Source organism: Siphateles boraxobius, unplaced genomic scaffold (assembly GCF_051911475.1).
Source record: "Siphateles boraxobius isolate OS27281-9 unplaced genomic scaffold, OSU_SipBor_1 24, whole genome shotgun sequence".
Lineage (NCBI taxonomy): Eukaryota > Metazoa > Chordata > Actinopteri > Cypriniformes > Leuciscidae > Siphateles > Siphateles boraxobius.
In genome coordinates this window covers 10,677,501-10,704,116 of record NW_027508855.1, presented here as the reverse complement: position 1 = coordinate 10,704,116, position 26,616 = coordinate 10,677,501, and the positions used below count along the sequence as shown (strand labels likewise).

The 26,616-nt window shown below is 36.9% G+C and overlaps 2 protein-coding genes across 2 annotated transcripts in view; both read right to left on the bottom strand.

Annotated features, from left to right (window-relative positions):
• Positions 1–513: 513 nt before the first annotated feature.
• Positions 514–25,285, bottom strand: trpv4 (transient receptor potential cation channel, subfamily V, member 4). Its single transcript, XM_077241389.1, has 17 exons — positions 25,065–25,285; positions 20,135–20,202; positions 18,080–18,513; positions 16,171–16,346; positions 13,762–13,914; positions 11,794–11,934; positions 8,041–8,339; positions 7,761–7,940; positions 7,307–7,465; positions 5,648–5,740; positions 5,344–5,417; positions 4,682–4,847; positions 3,786–3,852; positions 3,390–3,694; positions 2,810–2,937; positions 2,600–2,712; positions 514–2,434 (listed from the first exon to the last, which is right to left on the bottom strand). The coding sequence occupies exons 2-17, from the start codon at positions 20,141–20,143 to the stop codon at positions 2,322–2,324; spliced, it is 2,610 nt and encodes an 869-aa protein (XP_077097504.1). The 5' UTR covers positions 20,144–20,202; positions 25,065–25,285; the 3' UTR covers positions 514–2,321.
• Positions 25,286–26,214: 929 nt separating this feature from the next.
• gltpa (glycolipid transfer protein a) overlaps positions 26,215–26,616 on the bottom strand; it is a 9,670-nt gene continuing 9,268 nt past the window's right edge. Inside the window, exon 5 of the mRNA XM_077241390.1 lies at positions 26,215–26,616. This exon is cut by the window's right edge and continues 897 nt beyond it. The gene's annotated coding sequence lies outside the window, so the exon portion shown is untranslated.

Genomic DNA, 26,616 nt, shown 5'->3' with positions numbered 1-26,616 from the left:
ACTTTGACCATAGAACAAAAAAATATATATATTGACCAGTAGGATTTAATTGTTTGTTTTTTCTAAATGTGTGTTTTCCACATGAATGGTCTCATTCTTCAGAGGTAATGAGGGTGAGTGACTATAAAACCGGATGATTTTTCCAAGCAATCATGATTAAAAATGCATTCATGTTCTCAAATTAGTGAACGAAGCGTTTTCTTGGAATCAACAACTCACTACTGGTTCACTGAACCGAGAACCATTTCATTTGGACTTGTTAATGGTGAAAAAAAGTGTAAAACCTGAAAGTCAGAAATGTTTATGACTTGATTATATGTGCAGTTTTATGAATACATTTACAAAACTGTTAAAATTGCTATTTATTTGAGAAAAAACTTTAAAACTTGTAAATAAATGTTAGTAGTCTACAAAAAAATGCAAATTATATTTAGGCTAGATTTGAAATCACTTTTTATGAGCTGAAGCTGAATTGGGACACATTCAATTTCAAACTCATTAAGAAAAGACCAATATATTTCATGAGTTTTATTGAAAAAGTTCAATAAACGTAGAGCTATATAACATGATGCATAAGAACTGCTGAAACAAACTTCATTGCAAATATAGGCTGTATCGAAAGAACCGATTAAGGCGAATTGAATCAGACTTCTCATCACTTAAGAGATAGTTCGGCCAAAAATGATATTTAACCCATGCAATACTAAGCAGAACTAGAGCACATTCTTTTTCTAATGTCAAACCAAGTAGGATTGCTACAGATTAGTCAGATTAAGAAAATACTGGTGTGCTTATAAAGTGGACTGAAGTAATGAATTTCAGTTCTTTCCATTACATATTTGAGGTCAGTAGATTAATTTGTCTTAAACAGAGAAAAAAAAATATTAAGGAGACAAATTAAATGATTTAAATATACAATAAGTATCCTAGAAATTAAAATAATCATCTGAAAGAGCAGCTTTGTCTTATATGCAGAGAGTAAGAGTGGGCGAATCAAAATCTCTTTATTGCTGATGAACAAAAATCTCTGACTGTTGGAATGAGTAGCACATCCAATTTAGGACATAAAATAATGTGTTTGTGAACAGTAGCATCAAACATCTAACATACTCGCAAGGTAATACCGGCTATCAAGAATATATTAGCATTTATTTCTGTACATTCTTCTGATACCTAAACTATACTTAGTGTCTACTGTATAAATAAAAGATATTTAAAAATGACCAGAGTGTGGAAATCAGGCCTTTAAACAAAAACAGCACACAAAATCCTATTCCAGTTCATGGACTTCAAAAAGTCAGTTTCTAAAAAAAAAAAAAAAAATATTATTTATCAATCATGTGCAATAAACTACAGCAATGCCTTTTGTTCTCTGTAAAAAACAAAAAAACAGCATATACAATATATATTTAAAAAAAAACATGCCAACAGAAAAATGAAGTTCCCCTACAAAATTTGCCATTGTTTCTCTTGGCATGGGTTTACCAGTGAAATAAGAAACTGAATCGGTCATTACCAGTATCACACCAATGAAGTCACACTATTGTCAGCATACTGAGGTGAAAATAGCATACTGCTGTCTGGCATTGTGCACACTCCTGGTGTGGGTGCCACATCTGTTTTCTGCATGACCTTTATTACAAAACAAAGCCAAAGGCCAAAACAGAGCAGCATTTTTTTGTCTTTCCATTATGGTTGGGTAATATAACAAAAAAATAACAATATGATTTTCCATTAAAAAGACCATACTTTATCACAAGGCACATTTAACACTGATGTAATCATATTGATTAAAATATAACCTTTGCCATGTAATCGACAAAAAATCAAAACAAAAAAAAGTCAGCAAAAATCAACAGAGACATCGAAGACCCTGTGGAGTGTTTGTCGTTCTTTTTCTGGATAAATATATAAACTTTTTGTTTATAAAATAAAAATGATGAAATCTGTTTAGAGAATTTATTGCACACACCATGAAAAACACTATAAACTGAAAAACATGAAAAACACTGTTAATAACTGTATTTTCTAACATATCTCTCTAGCAACAATATGGATTGACCTACAAATCAAAAGTGTTCCTGAGTGTCTCATGGGTCCACACATACATGTAAAATACCATCATCATCCAAAAAAAAAGAAAACTAAATAAAAAGAGGATATTTTAAAACCTCATAATATATATAGCTGTTCTCCCAATAGTGATTAAAAACTATAGAACTATTATCAGCTTTAAAAAATACTTAATTGTCCGGCCAGTAAAAAAAAAAAAAAAAAAGCTTCCATGGATTGTCGCCCTTTGAAGTCCTTAGCGTTCAGCTTTAGCTTTCAGACTTATGTCTGTGTCTGCCTGTGAGAGGCTCCATCTCTACAGTGTGATCTCTGGAGCCCCTGTTCAGGTCAACCACTCTTGGGACGACCGTGGACCAGCGATCTGTTGGTGCAGTGGAGAGAAATTGTGTTTATTTTATTGTTTTTTTTACTAATTTGTGAAGAAATTGTGCCCAGAAGTCAAATTCTACAGAAGCATAACGTTTTGCTAATGGTTCATGTGTGCGTTATTGTGAATGTGAAAAATCCTGCCAGCTCATTTACCGACCTCTTCGAAGGCCTCGTCCACCCTGCGTTTGTTCGTAATAGTCTTTCTGGCCCGGATCCTCATTTATGATCCCTAGATTTTGATTCCAATGGGACCACTTAACCTCATCCACCCTATAGCATGGAAAATGAAGGCTCATAACTCTGGTAAATGACTTGAAGGGTTAGGCTGTAATTTAATGAATGATTAGTTGATATCTTGTAGTTGTACCTGAAGCACCAGCGTTTGTCTGGCGTTCCATCCAAGCCCTTGCCGACAGTAACCATCTCTCCAACCCGGAAAGACCTCCGCAGACACACTGGGAAGGACCGCTCAATATCTAGGATAGTAGTGGCCCACTGATGCAAACAGAAGGAAAATGACATGTTGGAGATGAAAGGCATTTATACCCACTGAATGCTGAGGTAAAAGTCCTTAGACTGAAGTTAACAAAAAATTGAAGTGACTTCCTGTCTGATGGGCATCAAAATAAACCAAGGCAACGACAACTTGAAGGAATAGTTCACCCAAAAACTATCATTATTTACACTATCTCCTATGTCATTCCAACCCAGTATTTTTTTTTCTTCCAAGAAAAAAACAAATGATGACCCGTATTGACAAAAAGGATACAAAATACAAAAGTCGTTAGGAGCTTTTTTATAATCTCAGACATTTTGTCTTGCATTTCTTGTGTTTCAAAGAGGCATTAAAATAATATGCGATTGGAATGACGTGAGTGTGAGTAATTGATTTCCATTTCGGGTCAATTGACCACAATACAACATTCGACCTTTTGTATACCTCTCACCTGCAGTTTCCAGATCTTCTTGCTCTCTTTGGATACCTGTCCCACTGTCTCCCCCATCAAAGCGATTAACATGTTGAGTAACAGGACGAAGGTGAGAATAATGTAGGTGACCAGGAGAATGAGGAAGACAACGGGATACTGTGCTCCTTTCAACATGTTGTCCAGCTCTCCAATGCCTATGGTCAGCTTAAACAGGTCCAAAAGGAATTCGCTGAAGGTGTTTGTATCTCGGCATTCTGGGTATTTGAGGCAGTTATCCTTGCATGTGTCCTCATCAGGGCAGATGGTCAGAAGTGAGACTAATGCTGGTGCGGAATACAAAAAGAAATTGTCAGTCACTAATTACAGCGAATATACCATAAAATACCAATAATTTAAGTGTTATTACTAGAATACCTGATGCATAGCCGATCATGAAAAGCCCATAGACCAGCAGGAACCGGAACAAATCTTTGATGAGAATCTGAACAAAATATCAAAATTGAAGACATGATGAGTAAGCGTAATTACACTAACAATATGAGAGGACAGTAGACCGGCAAGCATGCTAATTATTCCAAGGGTTGTTTGTGGTTCCCAGCTGTGATGTAGTCATTACTGGAAACAAAAGCTTATATGCTTAACTATGAAGACTTGCTGCTGAACTTAACAAGCAGGCCAATGCTGTCTAATTCAAGAGGATAGAACACACACACACATGGTATATACAAGCTTGGGGACAGATTTAGATTTAATTTCTTTAAGATTTTTTTTCAGCAAACATGCATTAAATTGATCAAAAGTGATGGTAAAGACATTTATAATCATACAAAAATTCCATTTCAAATAAATGCTGTTCTTTTAATTTTTCTGCTCATTAAAGAATACTGTATAATGGTTTCCTCTAAAAGCAGCACAACTGTTTTCAACATTGATAATAATAAGAAATGTTTCTTGAGCTCCAAATCAGAATATTAGAATGCTTTCTGAAGGATCATGTGACTGAAGACTGGACAGACTTTGTCAATACATTTTAAGGTATATTATTATTATTAAGGTATATTAATAATATTTCACAATGTTACTGTTTCTACTGTATGAGTACAAGAGATTTCTTTCAAAAACATTTTTCTTTTTACTAACTTTTGAACAGTAGTATATTAAATATAAATACAAAAATACAAGTTGGGGGGGGGGGGGAGCTAAATAAACTGATTGTTTCAAGACTTGACAATTCACAAAGATATTTGAAGAGAAACTGATTTCACAATTTACAATCATTGAATTAAATGTATACGGTGCTTAATTCATACCTTCTGAATCATGATACTGTAGGTTCCAGTGAGTTTAAGACCTCTGGTAAAATAGAGGGTGTTCATCCAACCTAGTACTAGAGCAAACACCATCACAGACACGTAGGCTTCAATCCCTGACAGGTACAGCGCTGCGCTCACCAGCACCAACACGGAGTAGATGAAGCTGACACAAGGAAACACAAAGGATTGGTCAGCAAGGAATGTACAGTACATGTCATCAACATACTTGAACTCATTTGTTTACCATTTGCTTTGAGTTTACTGGCGACAAATTAGCAGCGCAAAAGTTATAACTAAACATGTTGTGGCCTCTGGCTACTTTCGTATTTTGTTACTTTGAAGGTTACACAATGTCTTTGAATCCTTATTTGCCTCTGTTGCTGAGTTTCATTATGTAAGATTTGCTTTTCAAATGTAAAATGCCTCACTGGTTTAGCAATGCCACATATTAATTATAATTAACATAAACATATCGTTGAACTGCAGTCATCTTTGCTGAGATTGTGCTGTTTTTATGCAAGGAGATTAACTATTAAAACATGCCATGAAAGGGGTTTTGGAATTAATTAGACAGCTCAATTAAAAAGAGGGAGAAAATCGCCTTAGGGAAAGACATTGAGAGTAAAGGAAGACACAAAGAACGAGACTGAGTGTCTTACTAGAGAAGTTGAAAGGATCCATCAATAAATAAAGAATTCACCCCCGGGCACTTCTTCAGGAAAAGGTCCTTAATCTAAATCAGGAGAGAAAACCAAGAAATGCTGCTCAAGATATTTAGTGCTAGCTAAATAGGAAAGATAGGGCAACCAAAAGAAAACAGAAAGAACGTTAAGAGTGAATTTGGGTAGCACAACATACTGTAAGAAACATACACACAGGTGTTCTTTCAGCAAGCTGAGATGGATCTTAAAAATGAAAAAAACTGTATTACAAATAGTAGGTTATTGTGTATGTAAAGCTTACATTTGTTACGAAGAAAAAGACTCCAGATGCCACTGTTATGATCTCCCCTGCCAAACGCACCTTGTCTGCAGTGGTGTCGTAGGCGTAAGGGGGCTGTGGAGGAATAAGATTTAGAAATCAACTACAGACCTGTTCATTCCCAGAATGAATCTCCACCACATCTTTCACACAGGAGGACCCATGTGGTAGAAAAAGAAATTCCTCTCTATTCAAACAAAAACATGAACATCCACATGTACAGTATCGTTCAAAAAAAAAAAATTCTCTGTTTTTGAAAGAAGTCTCTTATGGTCACCAAGGCTGCATTTATTTGATCAAAAAATGGTAATTTTACAGTGTCCTTGTTACACGGTGCATGTAGTTACTATAGTAATTACTATAAATTGTGCATAATTTCATGGAACTAACCTTATCCCAGCCCAATTCTTACCCTATAATAAGTACATGTAGGCATTTATTATTACTCAATAGTTAAAAATATAATTACACTGTAACACAGACACCTTCAAATAAAGTGAAACCAAACAAAGTGTTACTTAAGCTTAAAGGGTTAGTTCGCCCATTTAAGACATGAAGTTGTATGGAATCCTTACCAGCACTATAGTGCATACACACTGACCCACTCTGTAGTCACCTCCCTGGTCAGAGTTCTGGCCGCTGGAAGTTTTTCAAGAAAGTAGGCTACTCCCGGTTAGTTTCCAGGGCCTCAAAACTGTTTTAAAAAAATTATTTGCGTTTCAAAGCTTGATCAATTTAACACGCACAATATGAACGTGCGCACTGTTGACGTTGACAGCAGCGCGGATTGATAGAAATGGAAAGAAAATAGTGCCGATTAAAACTGAGGTATGAATTTTGACCGGCGTGTTTTTTTGTGTTAAATTAATCAAGCTTTGAAACGCAAATAATTTTTCCCGGGAAAAACGCACAGTTTTGAGGCCCCGGAAACTAACCAGGAGTAGCCTACTTTCTAAAACTTCCAGCGGCCAGAACTCTGACCAGGGAGGTGACTACAGAGTGGGTCAGTGTGTATGCACTATAGTGCTGGTAAGGATTCCATACAACTTCATGTCTTAAATGGGCGAACTAACCCTTTAACCCATCAGAAATCATTTTAATATGCTGATTTGGTACTCAAACACATTTATTATTATTATTAATGTTGAAAACAGTTGTGCTGCTTAATATTTTTTGTTCTTTTTTCCCAGGATTCTTTGATCGATAGAAAGTACAAAATAACAGCATTTATTTGAAATAGAATTATTTTGTAACATTATAAATGTATTTACTGTTGCTTTTGATTAATTTAATGCATCCAGACCAAACTTTTGAACAGTGGTGTACATCCATACCAGAGATAATATATGGAGAAGATGGACTACTCATAGAAAAATGAATGGAAGAAAGATCAATATAGCCACTGGACAAACTGGGTTTTTAGCTTAATTTGAGCTAACGAAGCTGAATTTATAATCCAATTGTTTTTGTGATCTGACTGGCGAATTGGCATGTTACCAAAATGTAATCTTGGCCAACAGCTTCTCCCCATTCAAGCAAACGGAAGAACTACTAATATGACTGGAGATTAGGGGGCAAAGGCCATGATGGCCGCCGACTGAGTGAACGGACTTGACTTAAAGGGACTTAGACTGTACTCACTTTTCCCACTGATGGGCGATAATAGGCCACAAGAGTGAAGATGATCATGGTGACAAGGTAGGAAACCACACTGATGTAGAAGGTCACAGCAGCAAACTTCTGCCACTTGGCCCTCAGCAGCTCATTTATCGGTTCCACCGCCAACATCTCATGGCGATTCTGAGGATACAACCAATAAAGCATGTCAGAAAGCTAAACAGAAATAGCCACCAACATCATGAGGAGGACAGTTTCTTGATGATTGTTATTTGTCTGTATTTTTATACAATTTCCATAAATACTCTATATATTTATTATGACTTGCACAAGTTTATGTCTCATCATCCAACTTCCGCTGTTTACCTGCAAGGCCTCTAAATCTCACACGTGATAACATCACCACAAAATATGAAGCACCATACAGTGCACACACAGTCTATCATCCACACTTTCTTTTGTCTATCCACATATTCACCTCAATCTTGCTGTTATAGACAAGTATCTCCAGAACAGAGACTTCCTCCCCACAGGTATCCAGGGAAGACAGATCATACAGGTTGGAGTACACGGGTCCATAAGCCCAGTCCTTAAATTTCCGGGAGAAATGCCGAGCCTCCTCATCTTTTATCTCTCTCCGGATGATGTGCTGGAACACCTGTGGAGAAAAAACTTTTGGTTTGCTTTGCCATTTCCTACCATGCTTTCCCCAATGCAAGTCCCTAAAACTAAATTGTTGGTATAAAGCTGTTTCCTACCCCAATTTTGCCCAGCTTGGCGGCCATCATGAGAGGCGACATGCCATCATTGTTGAGCACATTCTCCAGGTTGCAGTCTGGGTAGAGTTTGGCACAATTAATGAGCAGAAGATCGTACATCTTTGTGACAAACCGCGTGTTGTCCCGAGTGTTGTCAGCAATATGGACCAGGGCGTGCAGAACTGTGTTTCCCCTCGAGTCCTGTCTCCGCATGTCTGCCTTCTTGTGGCTATTCTCGGTCAGGTAACGCACTATGTCTGGTTGGTTGGTACAAGCTGCAAGTGAGAGAGGCAGCTCACCTGTACAATGAGAAAGAGACAACATAAACACTTTCAGTTGTCATTCAATTTTACATATACTACCTTTCAAAATTTGGGATCAGCAAGGACACATTACATTTATCAACAGTGACAGTAAAGCCATTTATAATGTTACAAAAGATTTCTATTTTAAATAAATGCTGTTTTATAATCATAATCAATTTTCTTCAACAAGAACACATTAAATTGATTAAATGACTTTTGCTGTATATTTTAAATAAATTCTGTTCCTTTGAACTTTCTATTCATCAAAGAATCCTGAAAAAAAGGCTTCATGATTTCCAGAATAATATTAAGCAGCACAGCTGCTTTAAACATTGATAATAATAAGAAGAAATGTTTCTTGAGCACCAAATCAGCATATTAGAGTAATTTCTGAAGGATCATGTGACACTGAACATTAATTAATTCAGCTTTGCCATTACAGAATGAATTACATTTTAAAATATATTCAATAAAAATATTATCTTTAATTGTAATAATATTACTTTATCAAATAAATGCAGCCTTGGTGAGCATTACAGACTTTAAAACATTAAATTTTTGAATGCTACTGTATTTAGTAGACACTTTTATTGAATGCATAATTTTAGTATTTTTTCTGAAAAACTAAAAAGATCAGTTTAGACTCAAATTATGGGTTATGCTGGTCGTTGACCATTATGATCTGATAAATCTGGTTGCAAAAGGAAGTGTGGCTGGATAAGCTAGTTAAAAGCCTGATGAGGACCAGAATACCAGCTTCCCCAACACAAAAAATACTGACGACCAAGGTCCTATGGCGCCAGGGATATTCCCCGCCTGCACAGCTATTAATAGACTACAACTTCCAGATGTTCCATTTATCATTTTCCTTTATTAAACACCACGATGAAAAATTACAATTAGCCTCTAAAGTCAATCAGCCCTTTGCAGGGCTCACATAACAAATGTTCTTTGATCTAAATGTCACCATTGGTATCCAGTGCTCAATTAGTGCTCATCTCATGAGAACCCATCTCAAATAGGAAAACCAAACAGAGAGGCTTGAGAGTGAGCTGTTGCCAGGGGTGACAGATTATTTTCATGTCACTTCTTATGGAAACGCTTCCCTCTCATTGATTTGCACGCGCTCAGAGAGCGGTTAGTGTGACTGCTAAATCACATTAGCTGTCAGTGCTCTCAGGTTGGCGCTCACGTCACCGGGAAGCTCCGCGGCGAATGACTCCCTTCGTGCTCAGATCAGGGGGGATTAAACACTGACAGCCGTGTCTAATACAAATGAAAATAATTTACAGGTGCATAAAAGAGAGATGGAGACTCCTGGCAGGGCACCAGAAAAGATAATCCTATTCTGTCATCCTTGGATTATTTTAAAATAGTTTTGCACCTTTCAATCAGTTCCAAAGCAGGCGTCTTGTTTTGTGGTTTGAAAATTGTGAGATGTAAATGAGGTTTTTATGTGGGAAATGAAGGAATTTAAATTCTCAGCTTGATTTTATTACAAAATCACAGCTTTGTAACCACTGACGTCTTGGGAGGATAAACTAGAATAGTTTAGATTAGAATATTTATCATGACAAAAGAAACGGCGGGACATCGGATTTTATGCCTCAGGAAGTCATTACAAAGTTTACAAAGACAAGCACAAAAAGATCAAGACAGGAACATATTTAAGTAAATAGGGTCAATTTTGACCGACCTGTAGTAACACACTCTGGTCAACAGGAGGCAGAATGTGTTCAGGCTATTTTTTTAAATACTTCAGAACATCTTCAGGCCTCCTAAATATAAGACCCTTTTACTGTATTTTCCATTGCAAACACAGAAGCTCCTTTCACTCTCTTACATTCTTAGTACATCTAGCACTTGTGACATAATGTCTTGTTGGTTTTCTTCTAAGCTCCAGAAACCGTCTTACTCCCAGCTAATTAAACATTTAATGAATGCATAAACTGTGTAATACTCCTCACATTTGCCAACCATAACACAAGACGATTTTAGGAAAAAGGAAAGAAAATCACCTGATGTTACTATAGAAACCATTGAGTTTCTAAATGTATTGTTTATTTATCGCCAAAGTTATGAAGGCTAGGCTGCTGATGCTAACTGTCTCATAGAGAAGAACTACAGGTCAAGACCTCTAGGAAATCGCTTTCATCTCCCTTCAATTTCTTTAAAAATGTGGACATAGTACTGTACCTTTTACTCAACAAAGCTCAATTTATTGAATCAAAATTGTAGTAAAAAGAGTAATATTGTGAAATATTGTTACAACAATTACTATTACTATTTTAAAATACATTTTTAATTTGAGTAAGTTTAAGTTCTTTTGAACAGTCGTGTAACGAGTGAGCAAGTGACTGATAAAACAGGAAATGGAGCGTCCCACACATAATGTTGGGAGTAAAGGCTCCAGCATGTTGCAATGAGGTTAGTAGTTTATCACTGGACCAAATGTTTCAGAACAGAGCATTAAAAGCATGTAATATACAGTATGAAAGAGCAGAGTGGTCTGGATATGCTCTTGATATATTCTGCACAATACTCTGAAAAAATACACTCAGATTGCAAATATATTTAACAATATTAAACTATATTCCTTATCACTCACTTTTAAAAGGTTAGTTCACCCACAAATGAAAATTCAGTGATTAATTACTCATCCTCATGTCGTTCCAAACCCATAAGACTTTCGTTCATCTTCAGAACACAAATGAAGATCTTTTTGATGAAATCTGAGAGCTTCCTGTCCCTCCGTTGACATCTACGCAACTACACTTTGACGCTTCAAGAAGTTCATAAAGAGATCGTAAAACTAATCTATATGAATTGAGCGGTTTAGTCCAAATTTTCTGAAGAGACACAGTCGCTTTATATGATGAACAGATTGACTTTAGGCTTTAATTTACATAAACATTCATCAACTCACACATCAGTTGTGGTAAACGGAAGCTCAAGCATGTTCGCTTGACGTGTGAGAACCAATGAGGTTCATTCTCGTGTGTTATGCAGCATGTTTTAGCTTCCTCAAGAACCAATTACGTTTGTTCTCGCACATCAAGCAGGTTCAGTTGAGCTTCTGTTTATGTTTGCTGATCAATGTTTATATGTGAATAAAAGCCTAAATTAAATCTGTTCTCATATAAAGCGATCGTGTCTCTTCAGAAAATGTGGACTAAACCGCTCGATTCATATGGATTAGTTTTATGATCTCTTTATTAACTTCTTGAAGCATCAAAGTGGCGTCGCCGTAGTTGTCAACGGAGGGACAGAAAGCTCTCAGATTTCATCAAAAAGATCTTCAATTGTGTTCTGAAGATGAACAAAAGTCTTACAGGTTTGGAACGACATGAGGGTGAGTAATTAATGTCAGAATTTTCATATTTTTGGGAGAACTAACCCTTAAAGGTGGTTTAAAGCTACAGAACAAAACCAGAATCAACAAACTCACCAAAGTAAAAGTATCCACCCTCCTCTCTGGGCTGGAAGAATCGGCCCCTGGCCTGGGCATGAACATCAGCGCCCTTCTCCACCAGAAGCTCCACATACTGTTTGCACCGTCGCTCTATGGCGATATGCAGTGCCATCTGACCTACAGACACGCCACATTTTTATTGTAAATAATGATGCCAGTGAAGAATCAGAAGTTCATCATATGATAATGAATTGACCATAAAGTCAAAACCAAAGCACTCTGTGACATTACAGGAAAACTGATATCTATGATACATCTTATCAGACAGCGGGAAGCAGCATGATATTATTAGATACTGTCAACTTATTTTACACAAGAGGAAGTACTGCAATATGAAAACAAAACAATACAGCCTATGTTATGTGCAGAGCCTGTAGTTTTGTATTGAGTGTTTGTGTGAGAGCTCTAAATTACATAAGAAAAACTTATATTTCCCATGGAGACCAGAGTTAACTATATTTATTTGTTATTGTCCTCCGATTTAATCAACTAATAAAGGATTCCTGAAGTATTTTATCATACACTTGGCTAAACTAAGAAAGGAATAACCTTAAACAACTTGATTTTAGTAGTTCAGTGCATCTCTATGGGTTTTGGCAGTGGGTCTACAGAAGAAAATCTGTTGACATACAGAATTAGCCTATCTGACACTGCCTCGAGGACTGGAATTAACACTGCCAAACAAACTGAATCAATGTGTGAGTGATTGTTTCCTGAGGAAATGAGAGGCAGACTACACAATGTCTGCTTTAAGAACATTATTGTGTATTTTGAGAAGTGCAACTTCCCGGTATTAATAATGCCGCCATCACAAACCTGCCATTTACAGGATTTGAAGGATTAAAATTAAATAAAAATGAAAATAAGGTTTAAATAGAAGTCTACAGCCAGAACACATACAAATTAAATGATTTTGATATGTATTTATAATACACTAGCATTCAAAATGTTTTATGTTTTAAAAGAAGCCTTTTCTGCTGACCAAGCATTTATTTGATCAAAATACACTAAACCAGTTATATTGTGGAATAGTATTACAATTTAAAATGACTTTTTTCTATTTGATATTATTTTCAAATGTAATTTATTCCTGTGGTGACAAAGCTGAATTTGTAGCATCATTACTCCAGTTTTCAGTGTCACATGATCCTCCAGAAATCATTCTAATATCCTGCTCAAGGAAAATGTATTATTATCAATGTTGAAAACAGTTGTGCTGCTTTATTTTTTGTGGAAACCATGATACATTTTTTAAGGATTCTTTGATGAACAGAAAGTTTAAAAGAACAGCACTTATTTGAAATAGAAATATATTTGTAATAATGTAAAAGTCATTAAAGCCATTTTAAATCACTTGTAATCAATTTAATTGTCCTTGCTAAATAAAATTCTAAATTTTTATATTATGGCCTTTTGTCACTTTCATTGATATAGAAGGAAAAAAATTACATGAACTGGACTGACACCCGCATGAACACAAGTTCAATGTATCTCAGCTGCTAGACCACTGAAAATGTACAAATTTATATTTTTTGCATCATAGGGAAAGGAAAGTTTGTGTACTGTATCGAGTGTGGCACTGGCGAATTCAAATGCCCTAAACCTAGACAGTTAACAGAGGAACAACGCTAAATTCAGCAGCGTTTGTGAGGACTCTTTGTACTGAACCGGGTGGAGACTGTAGGAAACCCAACGTCAACTCCGGAGTAACTTCTCTAACATTGAGCTCAGTCAGAAGTGCACGTGAAACTCCACCGTTGTGCTCATATTTCATTAACCTGCTCAGGGTGGAGCTGGAAGCTGCTCAGAGTAAATGTTAGCTCATGCCACACTAAAGATTTTGGAAACTTTTAAGACAAATGGTGCTTGAAAACAGGTCCTGACGGTTGATTATTTTTGTATTAGTACTGAATCTGGTCAGTCTTTGTTGGTTGGAGGACTCACCCCTATAGTACACATCTCTAAAGGGTGTGTTGATGAACTCTCGGAGGCTTCCTGTCTGTTCAGCAATGTCCAACAACACAGGGATTGTGTCATTGTGACCATTATGCAGGTTCAGAAGTGCTTTTGGTAGACACGTCTTCCCTGTAGAAGGTTCTAGAGAAAGTAGAGAGAAGAACACCTGTTATCAACTAGAGTTTTACATTTTATTTAGAAAATCTGAGTTTGCACCAAGTCTGTATGATATTCTGGCTCCTAGATATGGCCTGTGTCCCACATTCAGGATATTTTTCTCTCTTTTTTTCATCCAAAAAGTGAAAATTTTATGACTGGTCCCTTAGAAAAAGTAAGTAGTAGGGGGACAATTTACACATCAGTGTTTAATAATTAATATTAGGGGTTTGTTCTAATTGCTAATCTAAGACATGAAATTAATGTTAATGTTTTCCTTTCTTTCATCAAGGCATCAAATTTTCCTATAGTGTCCAAAACCTGATTTGCTTCACTCATGTGTCAGTTTAAATTTAGCCAGAGTTGTCTTTTTTTAAACAGAATCCTTCATTCCATTTGTGACAGTTTGCTGTGATTTCTCACAACTCTGTTGAGTTTGCTTGACACTTTGAGCCAGGAAGTAAACAAGATGACCCCACCTTGCAGGGTTCACATCAGCTTATATAATATAACTTCCTTAGCTACATTAAAAAGATCCAAGAACAAAAGCCTAACACCTGAACCATGAGGTAAACGGGTTGCAACAACATTCGATATTTAGAGACACAACCCTGTTGATTTCTCATGTATAATAAATCAGGGCTTTGTCTTTTTAATAAAAAAAAGTGAGATCATTATTAAAGCAAGTCCTAATAACAGATAATTACTCAGATAAAACAGTTAAGAACAGTGTACAGTAGTTTAATCATTTTTCAGTTTGTATTCTAGAAAGCAAACCCATTGCTCTTCGCTCATAAGCCCCTTTTCACACAGAGATTTCGGAAAATAAACTGATAATGTGACCCGGGATCGTGTGATTTTGGTTCATTCACACTGCCAGTGTGAATCAGGATGTGACATGTTTGCAGAATTTTTTTTGTCCTCCCTTTGTTCCGTTATAAACACAAACTTTCATCTTTTCTAATGTGCAACGTGAATCTTGATCTGCATTTAAAACCCCCGGTCAAATGTCACACGATAACTACGTCATTGCGACGACACACGCATCATCTATGACACAACCCTTCTGGCATTGGTCCTGCCTTTTGTTCACACAGGGCAAGTTCCGGGACTGACCCCAGCAATGTTACTAGGTCCCCATCCCAGGATCAATCCCGGGACGTGTTTGCGTTCACAAAGAAGGCCCTCTAGCAATTTGCACAAAGTTGCTTCATACCCTGAACGTCGTTGTGCAGTCATATGTTGTGTCTGCAGGTTATGCAATATCGCATCAACTTGGTGTGAAGTGTATACAAATAAAGCGTGCGATAGCACAGTTCTTTCTGCCATCTGTCCAATGAGAGCCGATATACACTATACTGACACAAAGTCTGTATTCATTAGCTTCTGCATCAGTAAAAATATATAATAAATATATATATAATTTGTGCACACCCAATAGCTTCACAAATCCAATGATGCCTCCTAAAACAGAAGGGACGGGGGCACAGAGATTCTTTGAAGCCTTTCTATCTTCCATAGGTGTAGTAGACGTAATGGAGGAAGTAGAAGTAGAAGGCTGGTGTGGAGGGATGACCGGAATGTTTGCAAAGGTAGAACATTACAAGATCATTGTAATAATGATTGTTTTGTTTGCATTCATTTTGCTTTGCCTTTGGCCATGTATCATGTCAGCAGTCCAACAGGCTGTGAAGACCACCGTTGGAGCAACAAGACGATACACAACAGCAGTAAATTAGAATTAAATGTTTCACATTAAACTTGCTTGCATTATATGTCCAGGTCCTACACCTGTAAAAAAAGAGCCTTAGAATTAAAATGCAAAGGTGATGCAAACACCTGGTAAGTCATAAATGACTTAAAGTGGCCATTGTTAAAAGAAGTGTTTGCACTTATTGTTTTTCCACTGTGCATGAGTGCATCACATAATATACCATATATGGAGTCTCTTCTGTATAATTGTTTTAGTGGCACTTTATCAATATCAAGGTTTTAGTTCATTCACGCCTTTTCTCGTATGCACATACATAGTATATAATCTGAAGGCTTTCAATAAAGATTTGTCTTGAGTGATCTACACTTCTGTGTCTGCATCATTCTTGGTCCCTGATCAGTGTCACTCTCTGTGTCTTTGATTCCATAAGGAAGATCCATATTTATCTAACACAATTCTATGACAATTTTCTGTGATCAACGCTCTGTGTGAAAGGGGCTATAGACTAATCCATTCCCAGAATGCACCTTTGAACTCCTCATCTGTCAGCCTCTTTTCACTTGACTGAAGATACTGCAGGAGACCATCCAGAGCTCTTGGATCTGCTCGAGATACAGCTTCAAGCAACAGATAGCGGTTGAAGACTTTAAAAACAGGAAGCTCTGGGGATCCCTCGTCACATGACATCTCAATCTCGGCCTTCCTGCAGGGGGAAATATGCGCTTTTAAAATTATGACTCCAGTTAAACGTGCTCCAGTCAAAAGTATGTTAAGTCTCTTATTTGTATCCTAAACCGTCAATCTGACATTTATTGAATTGCAAGACATGGCTGGTCATGATGTATAATGGCTTCCTTAATGAGGGGGTGACTTGTTTTTTAAGGCAACTGACTAGTATTCATCTGTGAAGCGAGTGTGTGATCATTTTACACATCTGTAAAAATAATGATTATGCTTTTTTTTAGCAGAAACATTACTTGGTGCACTTTTAAACATGCAATGTATATTACAAAAATAAAATTGCACATGGGCATTCACAAAAACTTGCAGTACCACCCTACCTGGCTTGACAGGCATTTCACACTACTTCTTAAGTCACAGTGGACTAAGAAAAAACTTCCAAAAATAAGTCTCTGTGCTCAGGAAAAACTGACTGCCTAACTGACCTCAACATAAACATTACTCCATAAGCATAAATGGAAACACCAGCCGACATTCAGTTGCCCCACTGTGCATGATCAAGAGTGTAAAATCTTAGTAGACTGTCCTCAGAATGGAGCATAATATGTACAAAAGTCACACTACACAATCTGTAAAGCATTCAGATCTGACCATAGTCTCACCTCAATTACAAAGCAAGAAGATGAGTCCTCTATGACTTTTCTTAATTGAAGATTTAACTCAAAAAAATTCTATATTCTTTATATTCTGATTTAATATCAACACGTTGTAACGGTGGAACACTGCAAAGAGTTGTTATTTCATATTAAGCACAACTCAATCCTCAGTCTGCACTCTGTCACCAGTAAACAATGTGTCCACTCTGTTTATGGCAGTGGCATTCTTGCTCACTTGCACACGTACAAGGAACATGTACAAAGAATAAACACTTTACTTCACAATTTAGTTATTTATATGTAAAATGTTATTGTATTATCATATTATATTATATATAGTCACTTGTAGGGGTGTCACGATTCTCCAAATCCTCGATCGATTACATTTTTGATTCTAAGGTCACGATTCGATTCTCGATTTTTACTTTTTTTTTTTCTTTTTTTTTCTTATCAATGAAGCTGACTGCACAATGAATCTTTCATAATATATAGCTACACTTTGTTTGTTATAATTAGAGGATTTGCCAGCATGCAGAATTCAGCACTGAACAAAAATTTATTTTGATGAACGAGATCGAACAAGAGAGTCAGTAAAATGATCCGAACTTCCACTCACGGGCGTGAAATGGGGGCATGGCAACATCGACGATTACATTTTTGAATTCGAAGTTCGAGATTGTGACTTAATTTCGGTCGACCCCTAGTCACTTGGTATTAATTTGTTTTTTAAAACACTAAACTGAACTCACCATGCATTTATTGTAAGGCAAACAGCAACATTTAATGAGAGTATAATGCAAATGATCTGCAGAAGGTGCAACTTAATTGGACTGACGACTGAAGTTTACACATGTGAATGATTGATTTAAAATTTAAAAATATAAAAATCTGGATGGTCAAGAGATTGTATATTATCCAAGAAGCATTTTCACTGTGTTTTAGCGGTTAGTGCTTGTGCTTGGTTAATAAGAGATTGATTCCAACCTCTTTCTCATCTCTTTTCCCCTATCTTCCAATAATTTCCTGTACCCTTTCCATTATTGTATCAATAAAAGTGGCACAAATAAAACAAAAATAGGTAAAGGCTACTGTCTCTCACCCCCGTGGAAGCTTCTTCCTGCGTTTTTTGTGGTTGTTGATCTCCCTACATGTGCCGTAGTCAAACAGGGAGTCCATAGGTGCTTTCCCCGGTGCCCCTGGATATTCAGACATGGAGGACTCAAGAAGGTCCATGGGGTTAGGAACCCCCTTTTTAAAGGCCCCTGGAAACCTAATCCGCATGTTCTGCTTGTTGTCAGTCTGTTGTCCAGGTCGTGTTGAATCCTGGGGTGAGTCTTGGGTTGGCTGTGATCCATCATCATTGTCCAGTAGTTCTGCCAGTGAAGACATAGGGAAGTTGGGATCCCCGTCCGCCAAAATGTCCTTACCCTCTGACGAGTCCTGAGCAGCAGTCCCGGATGGTGAGGAGACAGAGTTTGACTCTGTCATGGCCAGACGATAGCAATTTAGTAGCGTGGAAGCGGAGAAACCCTGCTGTAAATTCAAAAATGGAGTGAGTGGACTTTAAACACAAGACAAAGCAATTCCTCTGGAACGTGTGCTAGTGCATGTTCTCTACATCAAAACCTAAGTTGTAAGTTGATCATTTAAATGGAAAATAATTAAAATAGCTGTTAGACAACTATCTAAACCAGTATGTCATAATTTAATAATTGCTTACTTAATGGAACTTGTCTACAGCTTTGGAAACAATCTAAAATTATACTATTACTTATAGTGGTCAAAGTTCATTTCACCAACTGCAGGTCAATTAGTATAGCCTACTTGAAACTTGATCATTTGTTATCCTGGTCTAATCATATAAATTGTATTATTCCGCATGTATGGTAGGAAAAGGCATCGTTGCATTCATTAAATGTCTGTTATAACCAGTGTTAGAAAACTCTGAACGTAAGGAGATACAGCTTAGGTCTCTCAGTTCAACTTGAGCAAATCCACTTCAGCATGAACAGAACCCAATACTGAAAACATTGCAGGAGAGATGCGTTCAAGAAAGAAAGAAAACATTCCTGGAATAAAACTGCACTGGACTGTGAAATCAAGGAAATATTTTATTCCTGAATGCACAGGAAATATGAACGTGCATTCCAGAAATAAGGCTCCTGGAATCATTTTACCCTGTTGGTACTACCAGAACACATTATGAGCCTGGCCTTCCTCTCTCCCTCTCTCCTAACAGTGTGGGATGTTAGCTGAGAAAGAAATTATTTAATTAGTTCAACTAGGTGTGCTTCTTTTGTTTCTGAAGAGATCTCTCCCAGGTAGGGTCACTTCTCTAGCTGAGTCATTGCTGCTCACTTTTCCACTTTGTGTGCCCTTCAAAAGGATGAGGACTCAGTCTCAGGTACAAACTGATATGGAAAAAACGACACCATCGTTACTGTTTGTATCACTCTGTGTTCAAGTGGTGAGGAAGCCTCCACAGCAGAAATTCAGATATATGTAAATAGGTGTTTTGTTTCAGGTATGTGGTAAGTGGTAGACCAATCCCAAAAGAATGGGCCATCTGACCAATCAGAGCAGAGTAGCCTTGTAGAAAGGAGGGGTTTAGAGAGACTGAATATTTGAATGAACCGTTTTAAGACTCTTTGAGAAATTAGTGATATGCAATGTATATTATGACAAAATTAAAGGGCTTTTCCAAAACTAAATTTTGAACCTTTAAAATGGCATAATAGGGGCTATTTAATATATTTGTTTTTATATGACGCCCCTTTAAATTGCAGCGAAAAACTAGCTGGATGTATTTTTTCTTCTTTCTTACGGTTTTTGTACGCAAGAGTTGGCATCAGTGTTGAGATCTCTTACCAAACATCTGCTGTAACTTTGGACTGTTAATCAAAAGCATTTCTTATCAAAGCCTGAAACAATTTAGCAAGACACTTTTGCAGTGAAAAGATGGCTTAAATAACCACTTATTTATACATTCTATTCTTTGTTTATTTAACAATGACATATTAATCGTACCATTCTTTTGACAAGAAAAACAACATGAATGTACTACAGAATACCTCAGTGGTACTGGAAGTGTCCAGTAGCTTCATTATTCTGAATCTATAGACATAACTACATAAAAAATACATATGCTACTTACTTCAGTCATTGTTTGTATACTATGTATACTTTCCAAATGTCAGGGGGTCTGCAGGGGCCCAAACAATGCTGAAAAAAAAAGAAATGTCAGGACACAAGAAACATGCTGCTTCTGGCTTCTGACACCATTCAATCATTTACATCTGGCTCATATTTGTATAAATACTCAGTTAGCACATATACACATAATGAAATCTTCCCACGCCCGCATGCAGTTCTGGGAGTTAATTTGTCTACTGTGGTTTTGTCCATCTTGGTTTTCTGCCCCACCCTTGTAGTTTGGGATTTTGCTTTAGATTTGTTGCATGTGCTCTGAAGTGCCTTTGGCCTCTGGGAACTTGATTGTCTAGTCCTATCGGTTTGAACTTATTGTACTTTTGATTGTTTTTAATCTCTATCCTACTTCAGTACCTGAATCAACATACATGATGCAATTCGATATCATTGATGAAAATTTTTATCATCTGTACGTATCTATTTTATACATATATCCAGTGGTGGTCAGAATTAATGGCACCCCTGGTAAATTTGATCCAAAATGCCTGTAAAAAATAAACCTGCATTGTTTATTCTTTAGATCTTTCATTAAAAGAACTAGGAAATTGTCTAGCTATGACTTCTTGTTTCACAGGAGTTTAAATATGAGGAAACACAGAGGCCAAATACCCTTAATCATCCACCACAATGAGTAAAACCAAAGAATATAGTTCTGATGTGCATCAAAAGATTGTTGAGCATCACAAAGTAGAAAGTGGCTGTAATAAAATAGCTAAAGAATAGAAAATCCCCATTTTGACCATCAGGGCAAACAACCAAAGATGTTAATCTGCCAGGAAGAGGACGTGTGTCTATATTGTCTTAATGCACGGTAAGGAGCAAGTTTGAGTGGCTAAAGACTCTCCAAGGATTGAGAGGATGGAGAATTGCAGAGACTACTTGAGTCTTGGGGGGTCAGAAAGCCTTAAAATATATATCAAACAACCCCTACATCACCACATGTTTGGTTGGGTTTCAAGAAAAATCTTCCTCGCTCCTCCAAAAACAAACTCCAGCATATTTAGTTGTCAGACATAACTGGAAGTTCAAAAGAGACCATAGACTGGATTCTGGATCTGGAGAGATTCTGTTTGGAGGAATGGTCTCTGATCTCTTGTCAGTTGTTCTCCAAACTCATCAGGCATTATAGAAGAAAACTTATCTTGGCAAAAGGAGGGTTGCAAAAAGTATTTAATAACAGGGAACAAATAATTATGGCCAGCTTGTTTTGGAGAAAAGCATTTATTTCATAATGTGATTTTACCCCCCACTTTCAATTCTTTTACTTCAATGAAAGGTTAGATTTTTGACATATATATATATAGATAGAGAGAGAGAGAGAGAGAGAGAGAGAGAGAGAGAGAGAGAGAGAGAGAGAGAGAGAGAGAGAGAGAGAGAGAGAGAGAGAGAGAGAGAGAGAGAGAGAGAGAGAGAGAGAGAGAGAGAGAGAGAGAGAGAGAGAGATCACAAATACAGAAAAATATTGTGGAATATTATTACAATTTAAAATAATAAAATGTATTTTAAAATGTAATACATTCCTTTGGTGGCAAAAAATGAATTCATATTTTAAATAAATAATATGACGTTGATTTGGTGCTCACGTAACATTTCTCATTATTATCAATATTGAAAACTATTGTGCTGAAAAGCAACAGCATTTACTTAAAATAGAATTTGCTGTAAAAATCTTTATTGTCGTGACGAATTCAATGTATCCTCGATGAATAAAGTACTAATTTCTTTAAAAAACTAATCTTACTGACTCCTTGCTTTTGAACGTTAACATTTCATATTAACTTTTAGGCACAAATGTGATATATTTTGGTGCCGATGCCATGTAATGTTTTGATCCAACACACTTTATCACAACTGGGGGAAATGATTCCCCCATTCACCCCTTATATCCCCTCCGTACACACCTACACACTCCACTCCAGAACCTTTGTCCGCATGTCACAATCTATTGTGGGATTCATCAGTCCTAAACTGATTCTCTCATTTCCCAGAACAGGCATGACTCACACTCCCTCTGTCCTATTCTCTTCTCAGTTCAAGAGGGAAGTCTACTATTGCATCGGATTAAGTCCGAACTCCTGAGGCAATGAACGATGACTACATCAAAGAACCACCGTTGCTGAGGTTGCATTTAATTCCAGTGCTGTTTAAAAGAACAGTTCATCCAAGAGTCTATCATCGTTTTCTTAGTCATAGTTTTTCAAAACTGAGTTTCTTGCTTTCTTGAAATACAAAAGAAGAAATTTTACAGAACATTCAAACTGCTCTTTCCCATTCAACTAAAGTACAAAGTAACAAGGGGCTTTCATGAACCAAAATTGGTTGTGGACCATGACAAAAAGACTACCGCTGTCGTTATACCAAGAAAGAAAAAAAAATGGTGGTTTTTCAATACTGATAGATAAAGGTAATTTAAATTAAATAATTAAAAATAATTTTAAGAAAATTTAAAATGGTCAAGCAATTAATTTTTTACTCATGAAGACGCATTGTGCCAGGTTTGATGGCCATGATTTAACGCCGTAACCAAGTGTGACTGTTAAGTTTAAACATGCAGAAGGATGAATACGATTTGAGAGCTATGGCAGAGGCTTTAATTTATAATATTTTATACACAAGCCCACAGCTCATATTTTGGCAATCTGAGACAGTGTCAGCTTCCAGGTTTCTGTTTCTCCACAAGAACAACCACTGGTCCTGTTCAGGCATGTCTGAGACGCTCCACAACTGCTCTGAGAAGGCAGTTTGAGGACGTTTAAGAGTACTTACAAAATGTAACAATTACTGCTGTCATATCACAAATTCTCAAATTTTAGCTAAAGTCTGGACGAGTCAACATTAGTTGTCAAAAGTCAGAGACAGTCTGCACATATTTTGAGCAGTCAGAATGTATGATGGACACTTTTTTAGCTTAATTTTATGATTACACCCAGTGGGATGATATCAAACATGTAAGATATTTTGAGCCGATTTAAGAACACGCTGGTAGCATCCGAAAACGTAGGCAGTGACTTGTTGCCTTGCTGCCCTATCAGGCAATGACTTTGCTGGCAACGTCTGCGCACAAAGGTTCCTCACGAAACTGATTTTGGACAGACTTCTGAGGCAGCATAACGGTTTAATGATCTACAGCAAAATAGAGCGAGCTTTGGTGAAAACTAAGTGAATATTAATGACTACAATAGTAACTTCTCGCTAGAAATGACATCATAAGTAAAAAACATTGATCAAAAATGTATATTTACACACAAACTGACTACCAGCCGCAACTTTCAGACGCCATCTTTATTTTTTTGCTCACCTGTCACAGAACGGAAAGCACAGGATTGTGGGATATCAAAGGCATCAAAGGATACATCTATGCTGCCTTCAAAAATCAATCAGATGAAGGTTTCTCAGGAGAAAGGAAGTGAAACTAACATTGCATTCGGATGCGCCTTGATGCCTTTCCAACCTTGAAATGTGTCCTCCGAAAGCAGCATTTAACAGTTTTCGAACGCAGCCATCGATTATCGAAAATTGCATACTTCCCTCCCTACTATATTGAAGGTGAAAAACAGCATGTGACAAAATAAGTATGTCTAAATCCACAGTATCATAAAAGAGTAGGCATAAAGTACCCTGATGACCTACTATTTCCGGAGAGATTGTGAACTGTGCATACAATGGACACTTTACAATCCCATGAGGCCACGGAAGACAATTTGTGAATGGCAGTGAAGCAACACATCTGCCACTGTTAGGTCACATGACAATATGGCGAATGTAGTACGTCCAGATAATATTCATACCACACACATTAATACTATATAAAACATACTTTTTTAGCGGTTGCAAAGTAATAATTATTTAAAATAAGTACCTACTCAAGGGAGCATGTGATTTCGGACGCAGCAATGCATCTCTTCCCAACAAGCCGCATGTTTTTGGGTGATAGCCTGTTGTGTTTGGAATTAATTTAAAGTCTGGTAGAGTATGATCCTCAGTCGCCAAGTGTTTTACAATCTGTTCAGATTTTAAAAGTCGTGTAGTGTAGTACACCACCGAGCTGTTCCCCAAGCTATAAGTTTTCATCTGCCCCTCATGTTTGCTTAAGCGGATGGTGGAAAATCTAACACAAACCCCCACAGTTACTGCCTCTGGCCTGGCAAGCGCTATCCAAATACTGTCTACTGCAGTACCTCTACTCTGACCAGAGTCCGATACAGCCCTGTATCACCACAAAGAGTGAAAGCAGAACAGTGGAAAGGTTTTGATAAGCTCTGATAACATGGAAGTGCGATGGCCTAAGTCATTTTACTGTGTTTTGGGAATTGGAGGGAGAGCTGGTGGTCCATCAGACCACATAACTGGGAGACATAATAAAAAATGCAACAGATGGAGAAAAAGTCAAGCCTATCTACATAGCATTAGATAACAGCTGGAAATGACAGAATCCATCTCCATGGCCTCAGAGGAAGATTTAGACTTCCTTTACCATGTCACAAGGTCTCCAAAGAGCCAAACAGCTAGAGGAGGTTGTGGGAAAAATGAATGTGATTCAAAGAGCGTCCAACGCTGGTTTTGCTGACAGTCCAAACTTGAGCGCATGAAATTACTGTAAAATTTTTAAAAGCAAAATAATATCCTTGATCAACATGTGCATGTCAAACACAGTAGCTATGCGTCTATGTGGATATAGCCTAAACAACAGTGATTTGGAGATAATAATCAGGCAGTGGGGAGAGGAAGTTCTGGACATTTTTAAGTGTTACTTTTTTTATCTGAATGGTTATAAATTGCTTTAACTTGTTCTAAATTGACCTGGATCTCTCCACTTCGTACAACACTTTTAGAACACTGGACCAGAAGTCATAGGGGGAAAAAAAGTTGCTCACCCGAACAGACTAAAGTAGGCTACTGCTAGACGTTTCTTCTTACACGTAGAATCAGTAGTTATTCCGTTTATGAGGTCAGATTCGTACATTCATTCTTCTGGGGGTATCCGTATATCCTTTTTTCGGAAACTTTAGAATTCCACTCACTCCACAAGTGTTTCAAACGGACTGGAGAAGTAGTGTTTTGATTCCCCACCGCCCACTGAACAGAAACCTGTAATGAGCGTTAAAGGGGTGTGGACGAAACGAACCCTGTTCAGACGTATAAACTGGGATCATTTTTTACTAAGTTCTGAAGCTAAAACAAAATATTCGCCGTCTAACTTATGAGCTCGAGCTATTTTACTTTTATAGTCTCGTAGGTAGAAGAAATATGAACAGATATTAACAGAAAGGTCTAACTTCACTAAAACGTTATTTCTGGCGTCTACACCGTAAACAGATAATATTCACAAATTTCGCATTCTAACCCTCAATATTAGCAGAACGTTTTTTTTTTAATTATTATTTTAAAGCCTTGGGAGCATACTAAATAGGCGATTCCTCTTATAACAAAAGCTTAGTCTAATTTGCATATTTTGCTATCCGCGCCTAAATTAAGGTTATCTAATTATGTTTTTATCTGTTTGTTTTAGATGTGTGTGTGTGCATGATTGTAAAGTGGAAGAATAATTGAAATTTGTGCTCTCATACAGTTTATTATGTTAAAACTATTTAAATAAGCTCAGGCAAACCGGCATAGAATATACTGTGAAGAATAAGGTCTTTCATAAACAGGTATGACCGGTTGGTTGGTTGGCAGACCCATAGACTGTAAAAAAATAGGGCAGACCGCTAAGCTGTTTGTTGTCGTGCGTTTACATGTAAATGTTGGGAACAGCGCCCTCTTGTGTTCTCCTAAAGCAACAGCGTACAGGAGACTGTAATATTAATATTACACTCCTGGCCAACATAAATAAATAAATGGGCCACGCCTATAATGACTCAACGCTAAGCTTTTAATTTTCTTAAACACACATTATTGGTCAGGAAATTAGCTAAATTTAAGCAAATAAGTATGATTATACTAGAATAAATAAAATAAAACAAAATATAAAGCAAGGTCCTTTTTTTAGTGCAGCCAAAGGAAAGTACACCACAAAACAACTTATGCAAGGTCATGGTTTTAATGAGATTTTAGAGAGACTATGATCAATGTAAGACACTAAGATAATAAATTACAGTGGAAGAGTAAAACAGCACCAGAATGCATCAATCAAATTGATCATCATGATGTACAGCTTCAGTTTTGTCTGTCCTCCAGTGAGATATTTATTTTAAAAATAACTTGTTTAAAATAAATTAGCTTTTATCGACGTCAAGTCAGCTGACAACAAGAACAGAAAAGGTCCATCAGTTAAAATAACATCAGTTTTCTTACTGACCAAAGTGGAAAGAAAGTCTGTAATGTCAGAAAATAAATCACAAGGCAACTGGCATAAAAAGCATATAATTTAAATAAATTAACATTTACATCTAAAAAGCAACCTGAATGAATTTAACCTTTGAAAGT